Genomic DNA, 21,511 nt, shown 5'->3' with positions numbered 1-21,511 from the left:
AACGTTAACTCTGTTTTTTTCCTTCAAAGATGCTGCCAGACCTGCTGGGCTTTTCCAGCAACTTTGTTTTTGTTCCTAATTTACAGCATCTGCAGTTCTTTCGGTTTGTATTCACAAGCCAGAGACTGACTCATAGGCAACATTTAATGGAGATGGTGGAAGGAAGGCGATCTGAGCTGGTGAGAACCTCGGGTTGCCTCTTTTATGGGAGGCTCACCATACCCAGTGCCACTTAAAACCTTAACTGGAAAAGAACAGCATTCCTCGGGATCAAGGATCCCAAGGCTGGTAACCCTATTGACCAGCAGAATCACTGGGAGGCAGGGGCTCCTGTCCGCCTGACAAACACCCAAAGTCGGATCAGTGCTGGATCCCAGGCCACAGGTGAAAAGTCATATACCATGGATGCTGGAAATCTGAAACGGAAACAAAAAATGCCAGAAAAACTCAGCAACTTTGACAACATCTGTGGAAAGAGAAATGGCATTAATGTTTTGAGTCCAAGATGACTCTTCTTACAAGAGAATGATGGTAGGAAAGGGCAGCAGGGGAGGGGTTCAGCACTAAGGGTGGGAAGGTGTCTTTTGCCATGTCCCTCACCCCATGTTGAGTTCTTCTATCAGGCACCAAACTTGCTTTGGCAAAGCGTTGATTGATTTTGTCTTCAAGCATAGTGTTATTGGAAAGGATACCCCCAGAAAAGTAAAAGATTTGTACTAAACAGAGGACAATGTTGTTGGTAGTGATGCAATAGTAATTTGGAGTTTGTGGCTAGTGGTGACTTGAGGCAAGATGACTTCTTCAGACTTGGCATCAGGTCAAAGTGTTCTGAAGCTAGTGCAAGTGATTAACAAGCAACTGAATGTCTTCTGAGAGCACAGTCATCTGCTAACAAGAGTACACCTGGTAGCTATTTATTGTTGTCACATGTACCTAAGCACTAAAAAGTTTTGTTTTGTAGAGTTTAGCAACCTTTGTGTAAACCTTGAGCCTTTGCAAGTTGATGGCATTACAGTCTGTCCTGAATTGAATGTATACTTCTGTGTCAGAATCTTTGAGTGTGTACTGCAGCATGGCTGAGAAGTATATACAAAGAGTTGGAGCCAAAAGCTTGCTTGGTGATTTTGATGACAAGAAAGGCATCTGATGCCGTACTCATTTGGATCATGTTGATTACCATGCCATCGTAAAACCAATGAATGACATTGATCATCTTTTCAGACAGCCATATTTGTACTGAACCTTCCATAAAGCTTCCCAGTTTTATTTTGTCAAAAGCCTTGGTCAGGTCAATGAACACTGTAGCGAGGAAGATATGGCCAAAAGACAAGAATAGAAACACAAACTAGCAGTAGAGATTACTGATATTCTGAAGTATATCACTGAAGATTCTCAGAAAGAATTAATGGATTTTACTTGAGGCACAATATCTGAGTTCCATTTGTTAAACAGAAGGAACAAGACTGGCTGAACAACAATGACCAAGACATTAGCAAACTTCTAGATGAAGTACACATATCTCTCAGATCTTGTATGTCTAATGCAAACTCACCAACAAAGATTGCCAGATGCCATTGCATAAAATACTTGCTGCCAAACTAAGAAAGACGAAGGACTTAGAGGCAATGAGGAGTTCACAGGTACATGGGGGTTTGATGGATGGCAGTTTCAGGAAGTTGGACACACTGCAGATACAGTTAGGAAGATGGTTGACCGCTAGGAATGGTAGGAGAGGTAGCCAGGTAGTGCAGGAGTCTCCTATGGCTATCCCCATCTCAAACAGGTATGCCGTTTTGGATACGGTAGTGGGGAGGTGGCTTCTTAGGGGAGTATAGCACTGACAGCTAGGTTTCTGGTACAGTGACTGGCTGTGGTGTATAGAGGGGTATGTCAAGCTTCAAGTAACAGGGTACTCTAGTCTGGGGCACAGACAGGTGTTTCAGCAAGACATCAGGATTGAATGTTGCCTCCCTGGTGCCAGGGTCAAGGATGTCTCAGAGACGGTGCAGAATATTCTAAAAGGGGGGAGTGATAAGCAGGATGTCATTGTGCATTTTGGTAGCAACGACATTGGTCGGGAAAGGGATGAGGTTCTGCAGAAATAATATAGAATAGAACTGCAGGGGAAACTAGTAGAAGGTTTAAAAAGTAGGTCCTTGAGGGTAGTAATATCTGGGCTACTACGGTGCCACGTGCTAATGAAAGTAGGAATAGGAGGATAGGACAGATTAATGTGTGGCTGAGGAACTAGTGCAGGAAACAAAGATTCACATTTTTGGACCATTAGGATCTCTTCAGGGGTAAAAATAACCACAATAAGAGATCAGATTCCACCTGAATCAGAAAGGAACCAGTATCTTTGCTAGTGCTGCTTGGAAGGCTTTAATACTAGTGAGGGGAGGGAGTGGGTTTGGGAACCAAAGTGATAGTGGAAAAATAGAGAAGGCTGAGGCTGATACAGTAGATAAGGGGAGCAAGTCTAATAGTCAAGTCAGACAACAGCTTGGCAGAGAACAAGGTAAGACTGATAAATTAACCTTTTACCTCATTTACCTCAATGCAAGAGGCCTGACAGGTAAGGCAGATGCACTTAGGACATGGTTGGGAACATGGGACTGGGATATCATAGCTATTTCAGAAATGTGGCTTGGGATGGACAGGACATGGCAGCTTAATATTCCAGGCTATAGATGCTATAGGGTAGAAAGGGAGGCAAGAGGAGGGGGTGGTGGCATTTTTGGTTAGGCAGCACATTACTGTTGTACTCGGGGAGGAATAAGAAAGGTGTATCCTAGAACTCTAAGGGAAGCTAAAAAAGTGATTGGTGGGCCCTTTGCAGAGATATTTGTATCTTCTTTAGCTACAGGTGAGGTGTCAGAAGATTGGAGGTTGGCTAATGTGTTGCTACTATTTCAGAACGGTGGTAAGGAAAAGCCAGGGAACTGTAGACCAGTGATCACCTTGTTGGGATTGTATTATAGGTCCCCCAGTAGTCAGCGGGAAATTGAGAAGCAAATATGTAAAGAGATCTCAGATATTTGAGAAAATAATAGAGTTGTAATGGTAGGGGATTTTAAATTTCCAGACGTAGACTGGGACTGTCATGGGGTTAAATTCTTTGGTGGGGAGGAATTTAAGTGCGTATAAGAACATTTTCTTATTCAATATGTGGATGTTCCTATTAGACAAGGAGCATTACTTGACCTTCTATTGGGAATTAAGGCAGAACAACTGACTGAGGTGTCATTGAAGGAGCATTTTGGGGCAAATGATCATAATTCAATTAGGTTTAAAATAGTGATGGAAAAGGATAAAACTAATTGAAAAGTTCAAGTTGTAAATTGAAGTAAGGCCAATTTAATTCGCTAGGAACCTTCAAAGTTGATTGTGAAAGGCTGTTTACAGGTAAAGGGACAGTCGGGAAGTGGGAGGTCTTTAAAAATGAGATAACGAGAGTTCAGTGACAGTATGCTCCTGTTAATGTGAAGAGCAATGCTGGTAGGTATAGGGAATGCTGGATGTCTAGAGATTTTGAGTCTTTGGTCAAGAAAAAGAAGGAGATATATTTCAGGTATAGACAGCTGGAATCGAATGAATCTCCAGAGGAGAATTATAGAGGAGTATGCTTAAGAGGGAAATCAGGAGGGTGAGGAGATAGCCTTGGCAAATAGAGTCAAGGAGAATCCAAAGAGATTGTCTAAGTATGTTAAGGGCAAAAAGAGGAACTAGGGAAAGAATAGGGACTCTTAAACATCAACGTCGCTGTCTATGTGTGGAACCACAGGAGAAGGTGTAGATATTAATGAGTATTTTGCATCAGTGTTTATTGTGGAGAAGGATATGGAAGACATAGAACACGGGGAAATAAATAGCAACATCTTGAAAAATGTCCATATTACAGAGGAGGTGGTGCTGGATGTCTTAAAACGTATAACGGTGGATAAATCCCCAGGATCTGATCAGGTGTATCCTAGAACTCTAAGGGAAGTTAAGAAAGCGATTGGTGGGCCCCTTACAGACATATTTGTATCTTCGATAGCTACAGGTGAGGTGTCAGAAGATTGGAGGTTGGCTAACGTGATGCCACTATTTCAGAAAGGTGGTAAGGAGAAGCCAGGGAACTGTAGACCAGTGAACATGACATCAGTGGTGGGCAGGTTGTTGGAGGGAATCCTGAAGGATATGATTTACATATATTTGGAAAGACATGGACTGATTAGGGATATCAACATGGCTTTGTGCATGGAAAATTGTGTCTCACTAACGTGATTGAGTTTTTTGAAGAAGTAACAAAGAGGATTGATGAGGACAGAGGGTGGATGTGATCTATATAGACTTCAGTAAGGCAACTGACAAGGTTCCTCATAGTAGACTGGTTAGAAAGATTAGATCAGATGGAATACAGAGAGAGCTATCTATTTGGATACAGAACTGGGTTGAAAGTAGAAGACAGGGTGGTGGTGGAGGGTTGCTTTTCAGACTGGAGGACTGTGACCAACGGTGTGCCACAAGGTTCAGTGCTGGATCCTCTGCTTTTTGTCGTTTATATGAATGATTTGGGTGTGAACGTAGGTGGTATGGTTAGTAAGTTTGCAGATGACACCAAAATTGGAGGTGTAGTGGACAGCGAAGGTGGTTACCTCAGAGTAACCACGGGATCTTGATCAGATGGGCCGATAGGCCAAGGAGAGGCAGATGGAGTTTAATTTAGAAAAATTTGAGGTGCTGCATTTTGGAAAGGCAGATCACGGCAGGACTTGTATACTTAATGGTAAGGCCCTGGTGGGGTGTTGCTGAACAAAGAGACCTTGGAGTGAAGGTGCATAGCTCCTTGAGTCGCAGGTAGACAGGTTAGTGAAGATGGCGTTTGAAATGCTTGCCTTTATTGGTCAGTGCATTGAGTATAGAAGTTGGGCGGTCATGTTGCAGCTGTACAGCATATTTGTTAGGCCACTTTTGGAATACTGCGTCATTCTGTCTCTGTCCTATAGGAATGAAGTTGTGAAACTTGAAAGGGTTCAGGAAAGATTTACAAGGATGTTGCCAAAGTTGGAGGGTTTGAGGTATAGGCAGAGGCTGAATAGGCTGGGGCTATTTTCCCTGGAACGTTGGAGGCTGAGGGGTGACCTTATAGAGTTTATAAAATCATGAGGGGCATGGATAGGGTAAGTAGACAAGGTCTTTTCCCCATGCTGGGGGAGACCAAAACTAGAGAGCATAGGCTTAAGGTGAGAGGGGAATGATTTAAAAGGGACCTAAGGGGCAACTTTTTCATGCAGAGGGTGGTGCGTGTATGGAATAAGCTGCAAGAGGAAGTGATGGTGGCTGGTACAATTGCGACATTTAAAAGGCATCTGGATGGGTATATGAATAGGAAGGATTTAGAGGTATATGGGCCAAATGTTGGCAAATGGGACTAGATTAATTTAAGATATCTGGTCAGCATGGATGAGTTGGACCGAAGCTCTGTTTCCATGCTATGCATCTATGACTCGATGACTGTCTAAGAAAAGAGTTTATATTACAGAAGAGGTGGTGCCGGAGGTTTTAAAATGCATTGATGTAGACAAATCCCTGGGACCTGATCAGGTGTTTCCCAGAACTTTGTGGGAAGCTAGGGAAGAGATTGCTGGGCCCTTTGCTGAGATATTTTTATCATCGACAGCCATGGGTGAGGTGCTGGAAGACTGGAGGTTGGCTAATGTGGTGCTGTTACTTAGGAAAGGCCAGGGAACTACAGACTGGTGAACTTAGTCAGTGGCGGGTGAGTTTTTGGAGGGGATTCTGAAAGACAGGATTTAAGTGTGTTTGGAAAGGGTAGGACTCATTAGGAATAATCGATATGGCTTTTTACATGGGAAGTCGTGTCTCACGAATTTGATTGTCACCTCTTAAAAAGTTCAAAGAAAATTGATGAAGGCAGAGCGGTAGTCATCTATATGGACTTCCGCAAAGCATTTGACAGGGTACGGTAATGGTACACTGTTTAGTATGTTAGATCACATGGGATCCAGGAGGAGCTAGCCAATTGGTTACAAAATTGGCTTGAAGGTAGGAGATATAGGATGGTGGTAGAGGGTTGCTTTTCGGACTGGAGGCCAGCAGTGTGCCACAAGCACTAGCGTTGGGTCCATAGTGTTTTGTCATTTATTTAAATGATTTTAATGTGAATATAGGGGGTTTGGTTGGTAAGTTTGCAGATGATGCCAAAATAGATGGTGTAGTTGACAGTGAAGAAGATTATCTAACAGTACAGCGAGACCTTGTGGGCTAGTTGGCCGAGGTAATTAATTTAGATAAATGTGAGGTCTTGCATTTTGTTTAGGCAAACCAGGGCAGGAGTTATACAGTTGCTGGTAGGGCCCTGGGAAATGTTGCCAAACAAAGAGACCTAATGGTGCAAGTGCCTAGTTCCTTGAAAGTGGCATAATAGGTTTACAGGGCTGTGAAGAAGGTGTTTTTAGCAAGCTTGCCTTCGTTGTTCAGAACATCAAGTGAGGGAGTTGGGATGTCATATTGTGGCTGCACAAGACATTGGTGAGGACGCTTTTAGAATACTTCTTACAATTCTATAGGAAAGATGTTGTTACACTTGAGAGGGTGTAGAATAGATTTACCAGCATGTTGCACGAACTGGAGTTTGAGTTATAGGGGGAGGCTGAATAGGTTGGGGCTTTTTTCCCTGGACCATCAAAGGATGAGGGGTGACCTTATTAGAGGTTTATAAAATCATAAAGGGCCTGGATAGGTTGAGTGGTCAGGTCTTTTTCCTAGCGTTGGGGAGTCCACAACTAGAGGGCATAGTTTTAAGGTGAGAAGGGAAAGATTTAAAAAGGACCTGTGGGTTAACTTTTTCACACAGAGAATGGTGCGTGTATGGAATGAGCTGCCAGAGGAAGTGATGGAGGCTGGTACATTTACAATGTTTAAAAGGCATTTGGATGGATACATGAATAGGAAGTGTTTACAGGGATATGGGTCAAATACTGGCTCATGGGACTAGGTCAGATTGGGATGTCTGGTGAATGTGGACGAGTTGGACTTCAGGTTATGTTTCCATCCAAATGACTCTCTCTATGTTAAGCATTTTTATGGTTGATAGAGGGGTTCAGAGGGGAAATTCTATGCTTGGGATCTAAAATGTTTTACAGTGGTCTTGAGAGGTTTGTTAGGAGATTCATTTGTTTTTATATAAAAAAACTGAGATTGTAGATTTGTGTTGAGCAAATGGGATTGTGTTATTCGAATAAACACACTTCTTTATTTTCAACAAACCATGATCATTCATCGGACCATGAAAACCCAGCTCCCTGACGTAAGCATACAAGTCTACATTCTCTCCATCACAATGACTAACATCTTCTATTTTAGCCCATCCAATGCTAAAACTCTTAAACCTCCCTTTATGGTCTCAAGACTCATTACTCACTTTGCAGGTTCCCAAGCTTCCGATTGCCATTATTTTCAATTTGTCCTAAATCATACTGCATGTGTCCTAATATGCATTAAGTTCTACTCATCCAGAACGCTTCCTCACCTACCTACAATTAAACTAAAACTTTTCGTCCTTGAGTTTAAATTTCTTCTTGGCGGTATCTAACAATATTATCTCCAAAATCTCTTTCAGTCTTGCTTTTCTTCTTCTTTTGCCCTATAGCATGTCCCCTCTCCTTTTTCCGTATCAATGCCTAAGTACCATTGTGTCAAACCTCTTTTTGACAGTGGGAAAGTAATAGGATGTGGCTTGTGGATTAAGCTTGAATGGTGGGCATGGCAGGAAAAGGAGAGGAGACAAGGGGAAATTATGGAGAGAGAAGTAGAAAGAGTGTGTAGAAGGGAGTTGGAAGTGCTATTGGGAGGAAGGGAAGTGATAATGGAGTGAAGAGGGAATGATTACAAGCTTGGAGTTGATCGAAAATATTAACGCATTCTTATTTAGTCTACATTTTAAGTTATTGCTGTTCTTCAATTTGGCAAAAAAAAGGGGACTTTTCACTTTCCTCAACAAATGGTTGCTAAGAAAAGAGGAGAAAAAGTTTGGTGATAGACAGAGTGAAATGGAGAGTTGGAAGGAGAGACAGAAGGGAGATAGATGAGTGAAGCTGTTTGGATTCTAATACTTCATCTGATAGATATGTAGTTTTAATACTTTGATCTGTGGCAAAGGTGGAAACTGGATTTTTGTGACTACCTGTAAAGTTGTTTGATGAAATATAGATAATATTTCTGGATCTATTTTCCTCATTGGGTATGTGTGCGATTATTGGCCATAATGTTCAGCTGGTATTGTTCAGCTGTGGTCAGCCTCAATTCCTTTCATCTCATCCTTCACAACTTTTCCTTGCTTTGGATAGTCATGCCACTGAGCTTTAACACAATAGTGTGCAATATGTTTGGAGTGTTGCAACTGCACTAGATGGGTTTCATGCGTATTTACAGGAGTACAAGTCAGGATGAATAGCAGAAACAGCTTTCTGTGACATCTCTATGGCATATTTTATTTATGACATTTCTCAGTTTTGACTGCAACAACTGCAATCTTGTTGAACTCGCTTCAGTGCGTCAGCTTTCCTTGCCCATCTCCTTTGTGATTCATAACTGCTGTAGTGTTTTACTGAAATACATAGAAAAACAACTGAAATTAAAATAATTTTGAATTTATGATTAGTAGAAATAAACTTCTTGACTCTATGATGTTAGCATATTTAAAAGGAGCTATTAGGTTTTGATCTGGGAAAATAATATTTGTATTGCCTTAGCAATGGGAAACACATTTGTTTATTTTTATTATTAAATACTTGTGTGTGTGATTTTAGACAAAGTATTGAATAGCTTGAGTGAACGGGCTATGGAGTTGAGAAGAAGCAATTGGCATTTTTAGTCATCATGTTAGATTGTAAAGATTTTGCAATATGATGCTACGATGATATAATGAGAACCATATTGCTATATTAGATGGGATTCTCAAACATTTTAAGTAACACAACTGCCTTTTTAACAGCTCATTGACAGAGTTTGTCACTCCAAAAGTACAAACTGTGTCTGAGGTTCTCATTTATTTTGATGTTGGCACAATGTTCAAGCAGTTGCTTATGCTCTTCACATTCACCTTTTCAAGAAGAAGTGGGAGTGGATGTTTTCAGAAGCAATGCCTATTTATGATCTTCGGCGTCTTATTTTGGAATATGTCTGTGCTGTGGCTATCAAGGACCTTACACCCTGCAAAATACACAAGGCCTTGCTGATGGAACAGTCCCCAAGAGGCAGTATTGAGACAATTGATCTAAAATCCTCATGTTGATCCTACAACACAAATCAGGAGTTCAGACTATTTTGATCAGTTTCTGGAGTGAGCAGTTGCAGGAATTTAGTTTCTTTTCAGTTCCTTGAAGTGCTGTTTGAATATCAGACTTGGCCTAATGTGACAAAAAACTCCTAAAGGATTTACAATGCTAGTTAAATACAGCTTTTACTTGGCCTCGTGGTGTTTCCATTTGAAATCATGCATTTGTGTTCACCAAACATTGGTATTCAAGCACCATGCACAACTGTATTTTCAAACCCACACTGAAAGTAAGCTGGATGTGCTGAATGTCTTCAAATGGATTAGAAGTTTAAAGGAGAGAAGTTGCTGTTAAGTGGCTTGGAGCTTGAATACAGACCATGGGGTAATGTGCCTGCAAATAAAGATGTAGCTTAAATCATAACGCACAATATATGTTCAATTTTAGTGTTTTAAGTATAAATTACAAATGTTCTGTATAATAACATAGAGTAATTGTGAAAGGCTATGGGCCTTTGGAGGGAACCCTAAGTGTCATGTTAGGTGATGATCCCTCTAAGAGCCAACTTTCTCTAAAAGATTTCATGTAAAACATAAGAACAGGAGCAGACCATTCAGCCCTCTAGGCCTGCGGTGTCATTTAAATAGATCATACTAATAATCTCAATGCTTCTTTGCCACATTATCTCCATATGCCTTAACATCATTAGTCTTCAGAAACGTGTTGATTTCTCTCTTGAAGATGCTCAATGTTTGAGCTTCTGAAGCCCTCTAGGATAGAAATTTTCAAAGATTTACATTCTCTGAGTGAAGAAATTCATCCTCATCTCAGTCCCAATTGGTGCACACCTTATCCTGAGATCATGATCCTTGGCAATAGAATCACCAGCCAGGGGAATCATTATATCTGTTTCCACCATTTCACACTCTGTTAGAATTGTGAGTTTCAACGAGATTGCCTCTTATTCTTTGAAGCTCTCAAGAATACAGACACAGTTTTCTCAATCTCATAAGAAAATTCTCTCTTCTCTGGGGCTAATTTTGTGACCCTCCATTGAACTCCCACTGTGGCAAGAATATCCTTTCCTTGATGTGGAGACCAAGCCTATACACAATGTTTCAGGTACCCTCTCACCCAGGTTCTACACAACTGAAGCAAGACATCTTTACTTCTGCACTGAAATCACCAAGAATGAATACCAACATACCTTCCTAATTGCTTACTGCACCAGCCTGCTAGCTTTTAGTGACTCTTGGACCAGGACACCTTTTGGATATCCTCACTTTGCAACATTTCAACATTTAAGCAATTTTCTGCCTTTGGTTTTACCAACAAAGTGAGAAACTTCACACTTGTTCACATATTCCGCCTGTCATAATCTCACACAATCACTTAGCTAATTCAAGTCCACTTGAAGTCACCTTGTATCCTTCCCACAACTAAGTTTCCTGCCCAGTTACAATTGTTCCCACATTCATATCATTCATATAAATTGTGAATGGTTGTGGATGTAGACAGATCCTTGCAGTACTCTTTAGTGAAATCTTGTCATCCTGAGAATGATCTGTTTATCCCTTCTCTCTGTCTCTGTCTATTATCCAATTCTCAACTATATTAGTACATTCTCTCTCCCGCTCTGTCTCTCTTTCTTCTCCCCTATCCATCCCCTCCATTTCATATACTGCAGTGTTATTGACTGTCCTCCTGTGGTGGAACTTGTCAAAAGCCTTCTGAAAATCCAAATATGCCAGATTCATTGGTTCTCTTTTACCTAGGTTACAAGTAACATTCTCAAAAAAGCTACCAACAAGTTTGTCAAATATAATTTCCCTTTCATAAATCCATGTTGATTCTACACATTTTGTGATTCTACCCATTTTGTAATTCTACTCTGAATGTTCAGCTATTATGTCCTAATAATAGACTCAAACATATTTCACACTACTGAAATCAAGCTAACAATCTAGTTTACCACTTTCTTCATCCCTTCTTAAATAGTGGGACTACACTTGCTATCTTCCAGTCAGCAGGAACTTGTCCAGAGTCTATAGAAGTTACGTTTGATAACCACCACCAATGCAGTCATTGCCCTTATAACTACTTCCTTCAACACTTTTTCTGAGATGAAACTCATCTGGTTCGGGAATTTTATCAATCCTCAATTGAGCCTATTTTTCAAAGACTACTTCTTTACTGATACTAATTTCAATTAGCACTTCAATAATACATCTGGCTTCCATTAAATGATCATGTAACCAAGTGACTTGGAAGATAAACAATAGAGAAAGAGCCAACAAGATGTCAATCATAGGGGTGGATTGGTAAATAGATTAAGAAGATGGTTCTATTTGAAACAGGATTTCTTTTAGCAGAATACAAGCATAATTCTGGGTGTTGACTAAAAAGGATTTTAAAAAACTTGAAAATTGAAGGACTTTACACCAGTGAGGTGGAAGGATGGTAGTCAGCAAATGGTCCAGGAAATCTCCATCCTTCCTTCGTAACACTTTGAAACAAGGATCAAATAGTTAATCTTCCAATTTTGAATAAACATTTGACTTGAGTTTATAAGATGAGTAAGCTATCAGAACATTGATGTATCTACATGTGCATACAATGTACATCCTTTATTTACCCTGTAAATGCCTTGGAAGCAGTTCACAGCAGGCAATATCTGAAATGGTTGGGTTGCCCATGAGAAAAAGGTTGGACAATTAGATTTTTCAGTAGAGTTTAGAACAGTAAGGTGGCATGGCAGGCTGAATGTGGAAAGGGTGTTTTCTTTGTGGGAGATTTGAGAGTAATCACTGCTTAACAATAAGGGACTGGCCATTTAAGACCGATGAGAATTTCTTTCTCAGAGTGTTGTTAGTCTTTTGCACTCTCCTTCATTGAAAGGAAATGGAAGCAGAGATTTTGTATAATTTTAAAGGCAGAGTTGGATATATTCTCAACTTGAAATAAAAGTAGGTCAGATCTTATCATGCTTAGGCAGGAATGTGGAGTGACCAGAACAGCCATGATATTATTGAATGGAATGACTTAAGGGGCTGAGTGGCATATTCCTGCTTCTAATTTGTACTAAACTCCGAGAATGCTGGAGAAACTCAATGGGTCTGACAGCATTTGTGGAGAGAGAAACAGCATTAACATTTTGAGTCTGGTATGACTCTTCTCCACAACCTAATCTTTTTTTGTTCGTATGTATTTGCATATTGTGTAAATTTAAGCTCATGTAGAAGAAAAATTGTGATAAGAATTTCTGTCTTAAAGCATGAGCATCTGTGAACATTGTACCTTTTTAATACCTCAAACATAACTAGTTACTTAAGATATCACCTAGTTACTAATATTCACAATTTTCTGGAAAAGAATATTTAACAGCCTATTTGCCTGCCTCTGAGATGAAAATAGATCTCCTAACTTCCATCTTAAAAATGACTTGTTATTTATACAACATGTTCCCTGGTTCTAGTCTCTCCCACAAGAGGAACCATCCTGTCAGAATCCACCAACCAGTTTCCCTCAGGACTTTATATGTTTCAACAAGATCACCTCTTGTTCTTCTGCACTCATTTATGTTTAAAGGGTCTGATGAATGATCCTGTCTGTCCTGCTGAGTGTTTCCAGGCTTTTTGATTTTTATTGCATTTTTGTAAAATCTTTGAAGAAGAAAACATCTGACCCACTTCAGAAATATATGCTCCAATTTGCTGTGTGACTGTTTTCTTTCTTCTTGCCTCTGAAAGCAAGTGATGACTCCCATAATGACTTAGCTAGAAAATGAAATCAACAGTTGCAACCCAGTGTCCATTATGCCTTTAGCAGTGCATCAGATCATTAGTTTGCACATTTACAGATGCTCTGTTTCCATCATTTCATAGGAATTGTTTTATAAGTTGATTTTTTTTCATTAAATGTGCAAGCTCTCATTCATTTTTATTTTGTAGGATCCTTTCTACTGCTCTTCAATGGAACCATGAGTCTTGTACTTCATGACCTCTACCTCTGCTGTTGCCAGTTGGACAATGACAAGACTACAGAAAGAAAGGTAATAAAATGAGAAGCAGGGTAGACACTGTGGCCATGAATTGAAAAAGTAAATATGATACCTTGACAATTAATTGCACTTAATGCTGCTAATTCTTTTGGATTTTTTTTGAGATTGTATATTTTAATTTTTATTGGCCCGCTGCCAATCCTTTCACTCTCTCTCTCTTGCTGTCTGATTCTTCCTCCCTATTACAATCTATCCTTGTAGGAATTGAAAGGAACAGTATTTGAAAATTGACCCAATCTTTCTTTGTGATACCTGTCCTTCATGGCTTATGTACAGAGACTCTGCTGACTGCTTTTTGCAATTTTTAATCTATAATTTAAACGCACATATTACAGTTGTACATTGTGTAGGCTAATGTGTTTTTAACACCTCGTGTCTTTATAGAAAGAAGTAGATAAATTTAAACGTCTTATTCGGACTCCAGAAGTCATTGAGCAGTTGGACCGAAATTCTGAATCAAAACATCCAAAACAGTTGAACTGGGATGCGGTTTTTAGGTAATTTTCTCAAATGACCTATTATAAAAAGTGCTGTGAATGTCTAAGCAAGTGTCACATTTGACATCTAACATTTTACTGTTACCGGAGCAAGTACTGAATTAGAAAATATGTTTTCAATATGTAAGAGACCAAGTCATACTTAGGTTGTCAATATGTTTTGAAATATATGGACCGTGCTTTATCCTACATAATGTTTTCTGTAACATTTATAATGGGATTGCAAGATTTCTTGTATTTCTCGACTAATCACCCTGCTCACTACAGAAGGTATATCAAGTTTGACATCAATAACTTCTTTTAGTCTCTTTCCCCTGTTTATTTATCGGTGATAAGAATTATCTTGTCATCTCAAAATATCCTGACTTTAAAATCGGGAGTTACTACTGATTCGTTCTCAACATCTCATGAATATATGTTGTTCCTCTTTTGTGCTCGTGTGTGTATGCATCCGTGTGCACACAAAGTTTCCATATATGTCTAGAAATTTCTGGAAATTAAAATATGTTACGATGTAATGGCCATTTCCCATTCCATTGTAGAGACTGAAACCCTACAATCACTGAATTGTTCCTAATTTTCATAGCCACAGCTTGATGCGATTTTAATTTCTTAAGATTTGTGGTCTCACTGCACTAAATTGCATAGAAATTGGAAAACTAATCAACCTATTTGGCCTAAACGTTCCACGTTGATAATTACCCTCTGGGTAGGAGATAGTCCTAGTCCCAAGTGCCTACTCAGTTCCCATATCCCTTTATTGATTTAGTGAACAGTGGTACTTAATAAAATATAAAACAATTCTACCTGGATTCTATTCTTATAACGTTCCTACCTTTTTTGCCCTTTTATTACTTGTATTCTAGGTTTCTTCAAAGGTACATCCAGAAAGAGACTGAATGCCTGCAAGCAGCCAACCCGAATGTGTCAGCAACTACCCAAGCCAACCGACAGAAGAAAATGCAAGAAATTGGCAGTATCATGAAATATTTTATCCGATGGGCCAATAAAAGTGAGCAGAATCTAAATATTTTCCAAATTAACTTTCTTTTCCTGATAAGATTTTTATTGCTATTTGTACATTTAATTATGATATGTACTGTATTATTTCTGAGCATTTCTTAAGACTTGTTTATATGTTGGCTTTCATTTATAAAATAAATACAAAATGCTCATTTAGTTTTCACGTGTTGACTGATCAAGGTAGAAGACATGGTCACTGCAAAACATTTGCAGCACATTGTCTTTTAGTTTCTGATGCTACACTTAACATTACAAATCCATTAAAATGACCAAGTCAACTGAATTTAAGCAATTCATTTTAGATTAGAACGAAGACCTTGTTTCTTGTCTTTCTCATAGGAAGGTTTGCTTTAAATGGTGAACTGGCAAGCTGTTGGGGCCCATTTTTGTAATAGACGCTGACAATATTGACAGTTCATCTCATCCACCAATTAAAAGCAGTGTTAGTTATTTTTAAATGTATTTACCGAACATACATCCAAACTTAACAAAAAAAAATTTTTTTTGCTTATTGGCGTTTGAGTCAGGAAAGTAATTTGATAATCTTTCCTCCTCTTCCATGTTTTACCATCTTATAAATTAAGATTCAAAAATGTCCCACCATTATTATAGTATGAACCATGATTTTGAATGCGGAGTACAGTGAGAATCGTAGCTGAGCTTGATTATACCTGCTGTTTTTCAGCTGTGCGTTTTTGGCAAGTACTGCTGCAGAGTGAAGCAGAATTTTTAAGTATTATTTGTGGGTTGAGGGCATCGATGGTTAACCCATTCCTGATTGCCTTTTGAGAAGTTGGTGGTGATCTGCCTCCTTAACGCGCTGAAATGCATGTGTTAGAGGTGAAGTGAGAATTGCCACAGTCCTAAAGTCCACTGGCTGCTATCTCAGAGAGAGTAGCAACTGATGGTCAGTTTAATTTGAGGATCACCACGCCATGGGCGAAGGATGAGGTTGAGAGAATGGGCCTTCGTAATGATCCCAACTGGTACAGGCATTGAACCTGTTCAGTTGGCTTCACACTGCATTGCAAACCACCTACAGTAATCCACCCTGAATTATAGGTACATCCATTGTGCTGTTCAGAAGGGAGTTTAAACCAAAGACCACAAAGGCATCATGATGTAGTTCCAAGTCAGGATGACATCTGACTTGGAAAAATTCTAGGTTACTGTGTTCCCATGCACCTGCTTACCTTGGTCTTCTAATTGTTTGAATTCATGAGTTTACACAATGCTGAAAAATGAGCCATTTATTTTCTGTATTGCATTCTGCACTAATCAAGCTGAGTAGGGAATATTCTAAGATGAAAGATTATGTGTTTCTTTTTGAGTGTTTCCAAGTTATGAAATTTTCAAGGCAAGCACTGACTTGAAACTACTGCATCTTTACCTTTCGAAGCAGTAGTGTATGGTACATTGTGTATCACCTGTTCTATTCGCCAAATTGTAAAGTTGGAAATAAAGCTACTTTTCATTTTGGGCAGTGGTCAACTGATGAGCAAATGCTATAGTTTATTAAAGAAACCCTGGAGTTTGAAACTGGTGTACCAACAAAGAAATCTGTGTGTGACAATTTCACAACCTCTGATCTTTGAAACAATATATTCTTGCTTGATTCTTTGTAATTGCAATGTAGTGGACCCAGTGGCAGTGAACGCTGAGATGTTCTCCATTCTTGAAGGCTGCAATGGAACCATAATTCTCAGGGAGCCACTTTACACTGGTAATCAGAAATTGTGGTTTGCCAGACATGGATCCAGCAGAACTTATGCTGGTTGTTCCACTCAGACTTGTCAGCATGTAAATTAGGGTTGTTTGCCCAGAGCTTCCACTATTATTTACTTTGATTTATTTTGGGCAGCGCTTAGAAGATGGTGATAAACAAGAGCATTGCCAAAACGCTCCAGCGAACCTCTCTTAGCTCCACCCCTTCCAGTTCTGCTCACATATATATCTCTGCTTCACCACTGTTGTCAAAATTTGGACAGTTGACTTTAAAGCAATGTGGAAATTTGAGGGGCAGTGTTCGCGTTGTTTATTACAGTTCCATTCATAATATTGTTTCATTTAGGAGGACCACGTCTTAAGTGTCAGGATCTTCTGAAGCACATCAAGGATACTCTGCAGAACAAATTTAGTTGTGCTGCTTATGGAACTGACTACAGCAGCATTCTGCTGAAGGACGTCCTCTCAATTAGGAAGTACTGGTGTGAAATTTCCCAAAAACAGTGGTCAGGTATTTTTATTTGTTTTGAACTTTTGCAATTAGTGGACATTCTTCAAACATTTCTAAAAGAGGTGGAAATGCAAATGGTGCAAAATTCACAATAATCACATTTGTGGATAGGTATTTTTATGCTGAACTGCTCTTCTTTCAGGTACCTGTTGTGAGCATCATACACTTTCAAATCTGGTGAAGCACAGCTAAATGAAGTGTAAAACATTCCACTCTTCCCTATGAATGTATTTCATCCCATCCTCGAGCATCCTTGCTGCACCAGTGTGACTTATTTTTCCATTTCCTGTCATAGTCATCCACTGCTTCTGAATAACTTTCCAAATAGTGTCGGTCTTGTGCTCGGGTAACGTGTGTTCATTCATGACCGGTTAACCGTCTCTGTGAATAATTCAACCCCATGTCACAGTTAACAGAAAGAAGAAAGTTTCCTCCACTTGGACTGGATTGACTTTGAATCCAGGACTAGGAGGTGAAGGGCCATGTCTTTCAATTTCTTAATTTTCAGTAATAGTTTAAATGTCAATTTATTTTGACCGTTGTTGTGTATTATTTTTAAATGTGAATGCAAGTTATGGGATTCAGTAGAGTGTAATCTTTTGTTACTGTTTAGTGACATTCCTGTCATTGATCACAACTATAAAATGAATAGGTTTATATAGATCAAATTTTGTTTTTATATATAATATTAAACAGATTGAAGATTTTTTTAAAAAAAGAATGCTAGTTGTTCTTAAAATCAGCTGGTGATAAATCTGTTGCAGTGAATCCAGTGGAGTGAATCATTCTCTGGAGAATCTTGAAAACAGAATAGTTTAGATCCTTAAACACATCTGAAACTTCCTAATCATATGTTGTTAGTATCTTTATTGAGAAAGCCTGTTGTTGTGAATTATGTTTGGAACTAAACCTGCCATTCTGCAGGTTTAAAAAGTTAGAAATAATTAATAGCTGATAAACAGTTTCCTTCTGCCTTTCAGATTTAATGAACTTGTACTTCAAGATGTTCCTGAAACCGTCTAATGATACTAATCGGGTTCTTGTGGCCAGAATAATTCATACTCTTGTCAGAGGCTGCTGTTTTCAGTCTGAAGGACTGACCTCTGGACTGTTTGAGTTCTTTGCAAAGGCAATGCAGAATGCAAGGTAGTGGATTTTTTATGTGTGCATGTCCTTAAAAATGTAGACAAGTATTTAATTGAAAAGTCATTATAGTTGCCAGAAAGACCTATTTAATCCTGTAAATAATTCAATGATAAGTATATTCACAGTTTTAGCAAAGTATATTCACTGTTAAACATGACATTGAATAGTTGTCAGTTTCTGCCATGATTGTGTCACGCATTACCCTATGATTATGCAACTTGTCACCTGAATCCCACAAATGATTTAAAATGTCTGATTTTTTTTTCCATCAATCCCTTACTATGCTTTACTAAACTGCTTGGCCCAGATCTCCCTATTCTAATGCAAGGTCAATCAGCAACAAGTGGGCAGGAAAGTGATGGCCAGTGTTATCAAGCAACACTTGCTTAGTAATAGCCTACTCAGTGACCCTCAGGATAGGTTTGCCAGAACCCCTCAGTACCTGATCTCATTACAGTCTTAGCTTAATCGTGGGCAAAAGAGCTGAATGTCAGAGATGAGTTGAGAGAGACTCCCCTTGACATTAAAATCTCATTTGACTGATTATGGCATCAAGGAGCCCTAGCAAAACTAGAGTCATTGGGAAAGAAAGAGAAAACTCTTTGGTTAGTGTTAAACTTGGCACAAAGGAGGATGGTTGTGGTTGCTGGTGGTCAGTCATCTCACTTCCAGGACATCTCTACAGGAGTCCTCAGGGGAAAGTCTGAGGCTCAATCATCTCAACACCATCATCAATGACCTCCTCTTCATTCTAAGATCAAGGGTGGAGATGTTTGCTTAAGATTGCACAATGTTCAGCACCATTTGCACCTCCTCAGATATTGGAGCAGTCATGTCCAATTGAAGCAAAACCTGACCAGTAACCAGTTTTGGGTTGACAAGTGACATTGACGCCACATAGGTGTCAGGAAGTGACCTAATGAAAGTGTATTTAACCATTGCCCCTTGACAATGAATGGCATAGCCATCCATGAATCCTTTCTACCAGCATCCTGGGGTGTAGCTTGGCCGGATGATGTGATGATGAAGAGACTCTGTTTTCTGGTCTGATCCATCAGTGATAGGTTCACCATCTGTAGACCTGGTGGCCTCGACAATGCTTTGCAAATGTCAAGATAGCAAGGGTTGACACTGTACAGAAATGTTGTAAGGAGCCAGAACTTATTAAGATGCTTTGAGATGAAGTAAGGCAAGGAATAGCTAGGCGTATTTTTTTAATGCCTGGCCTCTGAGATTGTCAAGAGAAGGGTAACACGAGGCTATGAAATTGAGATGTTAGTGTAGGGAGCTGTCCCTGAGTTTCGCTGCTGTGCCCATTTGTAGAGCTTTTCTGTGATCAGCTGCATGGTCACTGGACAGAATACTAGCACTTGCAGGGTAGTACAGGAAAAGGTTGGTCTAGCGTACTTCTCAGCATTGGTGTTCTCAGGACAGCATTGGAGCATACAACCGATTGGGAGATTACTGTGTGTTCCTTTGTACTGGACAAACTTTCATGACAATGACTTACTTGCTGCACTTGTATTAAGTGCTGTCAGATTACTGGTGCTGTAGTAACCACAATAAGTTTGGAAGCTGCTGGGAGGGTCAGGACAGACTAGGTCTATGTGTGTCAGCTCTGGCTTAGTTGATGGCAAACTCACCTCTGAACGATAAGATTCCAGATTTGCTGTCTACTGCACAACTTGAGTGCCTAAAAACCAAAGCTTACATTCTTGAGCAGAACAGAGAGATCATTGCCCTATGGTACCACCTTTTGGATGAGGAGCCAAGATTCCAAAGGGATGTAAAAAAATCCCATGATACTATTTCAAAGAAAAGTCCTGGTCAATATCTGACCCTTGGTCAGTGTCGCAAAAATGGATTATTTGTTCATTTTCACATTGTTAACTACATTCCTAAGTGATGTTGAAATAAAGAAGTTGGTATGTGCTGTCAAAACAGTTGAAGCAGAAGATCAAAATCCAGCCAAACATTCCAACATAATCAATATGGTTCTTGAACAACAACTTCCATTTCTTGTGGCATCAAGGTGGTGCTACCTTTGGAGAAAATAAGTCTGACTCCAAATGATCCCCGATTTGATGGTGTGAATAACATAATTAAAGTTATCTCTTGAATTGACTTGTATTTCATTTAATGATTTCATTATAGTTTTTAACTTGAAGGCCTCTTCTAAAAGTCAAGGTTTGAACTTGATTGTGTCTGGAATGGGCTGCTGGGAAATGTGGTGGAGGCAGGTTCAATTGGGGCAATTCATGATGGTATTGGATTATTACTTAAATAGAAACAACATGGAAAGGTGTGGGGAAAAAGGCAGGAGATTGACACTAAGTCATTGGATTTTTTTCTTGTTTTATGCTTAGACGGAATGTGAAACATTGTATTGTGCTAGAAATTTTCCCAGCATAGCAAGAGTTCCAAACACAGGAAGAAACCAGAAGGAGGAGCCCCATCACAGAGGAATACAGCTGGTTTGTAGGGAAATTTCTATCCTGACTGTCACATGTTTAGATGAAGCCATATGTGTTAGTGATTGTAATGAGGTCAGCCAGGTGATCATCATAAAATATGAGTTCCCTGATTAGGGATGTTAATCTGATCCAATCAGGGAACCCTGGCTGACAGATATAAACAGGCGTGTCAGAGATTCTGTTCACTCTGAGAGCTGGCTCTGAGGAAACTGGATTACTGTCAATGACTTTCCATGTGTAAAAAAAAGGGTGACTTGTTGATGGGATATCAGCCTCTGTGAAATGTTTCAATGTGAGATAGAGGTTGTTTAAACAAATGTGAATAATATTATTGATATTCATGGAATATTGTACAAAATTTTCTTTCAGGCAAATAAACGTCTGTTGTAAATTATTGTTGAAATGTAATATGCTGCTGTATTGAATTTTATTCTAACAGCAACACACAAATCCCAAAGAATTAGTGTTTGTTGTCCATCCCTAATTGCCTTTGAACTGAGTAGCTTGCTAGGTAATTTCAGCAGGCACTTGAGAGTCAGCTACATTTTGTGGATATGGCATCACACATGGCCTGGACCAGGTAAGGATGATAGACTTAGTTCACTAAAGGACATTGGTGAACCTTTTGTTTTGTGATGGTTGATGAAGCTTTCATGGTGACGAGTACTGATGACAAGTTTTCAATTGCAGTTTTTTTTTTTATTTATTTGAACTTAAATTCTGCCAGTTATGCTAATGGATTTGAAGCCTTGTCTCAGAATTAGCCTGGATCTCTACATTACTAGTCCAGT

The 21,511-nt window shown here is 39.4% G+C and overlaps 1 protein-coding gene across 8 annotated transcripts in view; it reads left to right on the top strand.

Annotated features, from left to right (window-relative positions):
• Positions 1-21,511, top strand: part of atm (ATM serine/threonine kinase) — a 164,430-nt gene that overhangs the window by 1,044 nt on the left and 141,875 nt on the right. For 6 of the 8 annotated variants that reach the window (XR_007262335.1, XM_048598373.1, XM_020533011.2 and 3 more), the window contains exons 2-6: positions 13,235-13,335; positions 13,729-13,841; positions 14,708-14,853; positions 16,936-17,100; positions 18,081-18,246. Coding sequence is in view for 7 of the 8 variants with exons in the window: in XM_048598373.1 (XP_048454330.1) it covers positions 13,264-13,335; positions 13,729-13,841; positions 14,708-14,853; positions 16,936-17,100; positions 18,081-18,246 (662 nt within the window). In the remaining variant the exon portion in view is untranslated. Of the gene's footprint in view, positions 1-472; positions 532-13,234; positions 13,336-13,728; positions 13,842-14,707; positions 14,854-16,935; positions 17,101-18,080; positions 18,247-21,127; positions 21,301-21,511 lie in introns of those variants that run through there. The other 2 variants (XM_048598372.1, XM_048598374.1) reach the window with 2 other exon arrangements.

This window comes from Rhincodon typus, chromosome 6, assembly GCF_021869965.1.
Source record: "Rhincodon typus isolate 14 chromosome 6, sRhiTyp1.1, whole genome shotgun sequence".
In the NCBI taxonomy this organism is placed as follows: domain Eukaryota; kingdom Metazoa; phylum Chordata; class Chondrichthyes; order Orectolobiformes; family Rhincodontidae; genus Rhincodon; species Rhincodon typus.
The sequence above is the reverse complement of the archived record's forward strand: the minus strand, read 5'-3'. Positions and strand labels throughout refer to the sequence as shown.